The sequence below is a fragment of the Apaloderma vittatum genome, unplaced genomic scaffold (genome assembly GCF_000703405.1).
Source record: "Apaloderma vittatum isolate BGI_N311 unplaced genomic scaffold, ASM70340v1 scaffold34601, whole genome shotgun sequence".
In the NCBI taxonomy this organism is placed as follows: domain Eukaryota; kingdom Metazoa; phylum Chordata; class Aves; order Trogoniformes; family Trogonidae; genus Apaloderma; species Apaloderma vittatum.
Genome location: NW_009697988.1, coordinates 1 through 749, shown reverse-complemented (window position 1 = coordinate 749; position 749 = coordinate 1). Strand labels below are relative to the sequence as shown.

At 57.5% G+C, this 749-nt stretch overlaps 1 protein-coding gene across 1 annotated transcript in view; it reads right to left on the bottom strand.

Annotated features, from left to right (window-relative positions):
• The window catches only part of RCC1 (regulator of chromosome condensation 1), a gene marked incomplete at its 3' end in the record, with an annotated part of 3219 nt that extends 2730 nt beyond the window's left edge, over positions 1–489 (bottom strand). The window contains exons 1-2 of the mRNA XM_009877839.1: positions 417–489; positions 116–303 (exon numbers count right to left, since the gene is read on the bottom strand). Of these exons, the coding sequence (XP_009876141.1) occupies positions 116–303; positions 417–489 (261 nt within the window). The remainder of the gene's footprint in view (positions 1–115; positions 304–416) is intronic.
• Positions 490–749: the final 260 nt, after the last annotated feature.

The window sequence follows — 749 nt, the reverse complement described above, 5'->3', positions numbered from 1 at the left end:
CTCTATAAGGTCTCCCTGGAGCCTTCTCCAGGCTGAACAACCCCAGAGCTTGCAGGGCAACACGGCTCAGCCCGCCCACACCCCCTGGGTGCTGCACTCTTCATGCCACACTCACTTTTCCCGTCTGGCTGAGGCACACCGTGTGCATCCCTCCGGCTTCCACCTGCACCATCATCTCCGGCAGCTGCACCAGGGCCGGCTTCTTCCTCTCCATCACGTCCTCCCCCAGGCCCAGCTGGCCGACATCCCCCTGCCCCAGCGTCAGCACCAGGCCGGGCTGCGTGCCGTGCGACGGGTGGGAAACTGCAGGGCAGAAGGGGGATAAATAACGTGTATAACACAACAGGGTGGGAACAACCTTTCTGTTAAAACCCTTGGGAATGGGGAGGGAAAACTCCTATGTTTTTTTTTTTTACCTTTAATCTTCTTCTTTCCAGGAGATGCTTCTTCTGGCGCCGCGCTCTTCTTGGTAGTGCGTTTCCCTGGCATAGTGCCCTGGACCTAAACAACAAAAACACCCCGTGGGGGGTCAGGGGGTGGCTCTGCTGGGGAGTCACAGCCGTGTGACGTCTCTTTGTCCCCAGCACCCCTGGCTGTAAAGTCACCTCGGATCAGGGTCCGGTGACCGAGTTAGGATTTGAGCACCCACATCCACCTTCTCTTTGGCAACACATCGCGGTGCTTTGGATTTTTTTTTCCCTTGTGGGTTTTATCCACTCTCACCCAGGCGTGAACCCCTTCGCCCCTCA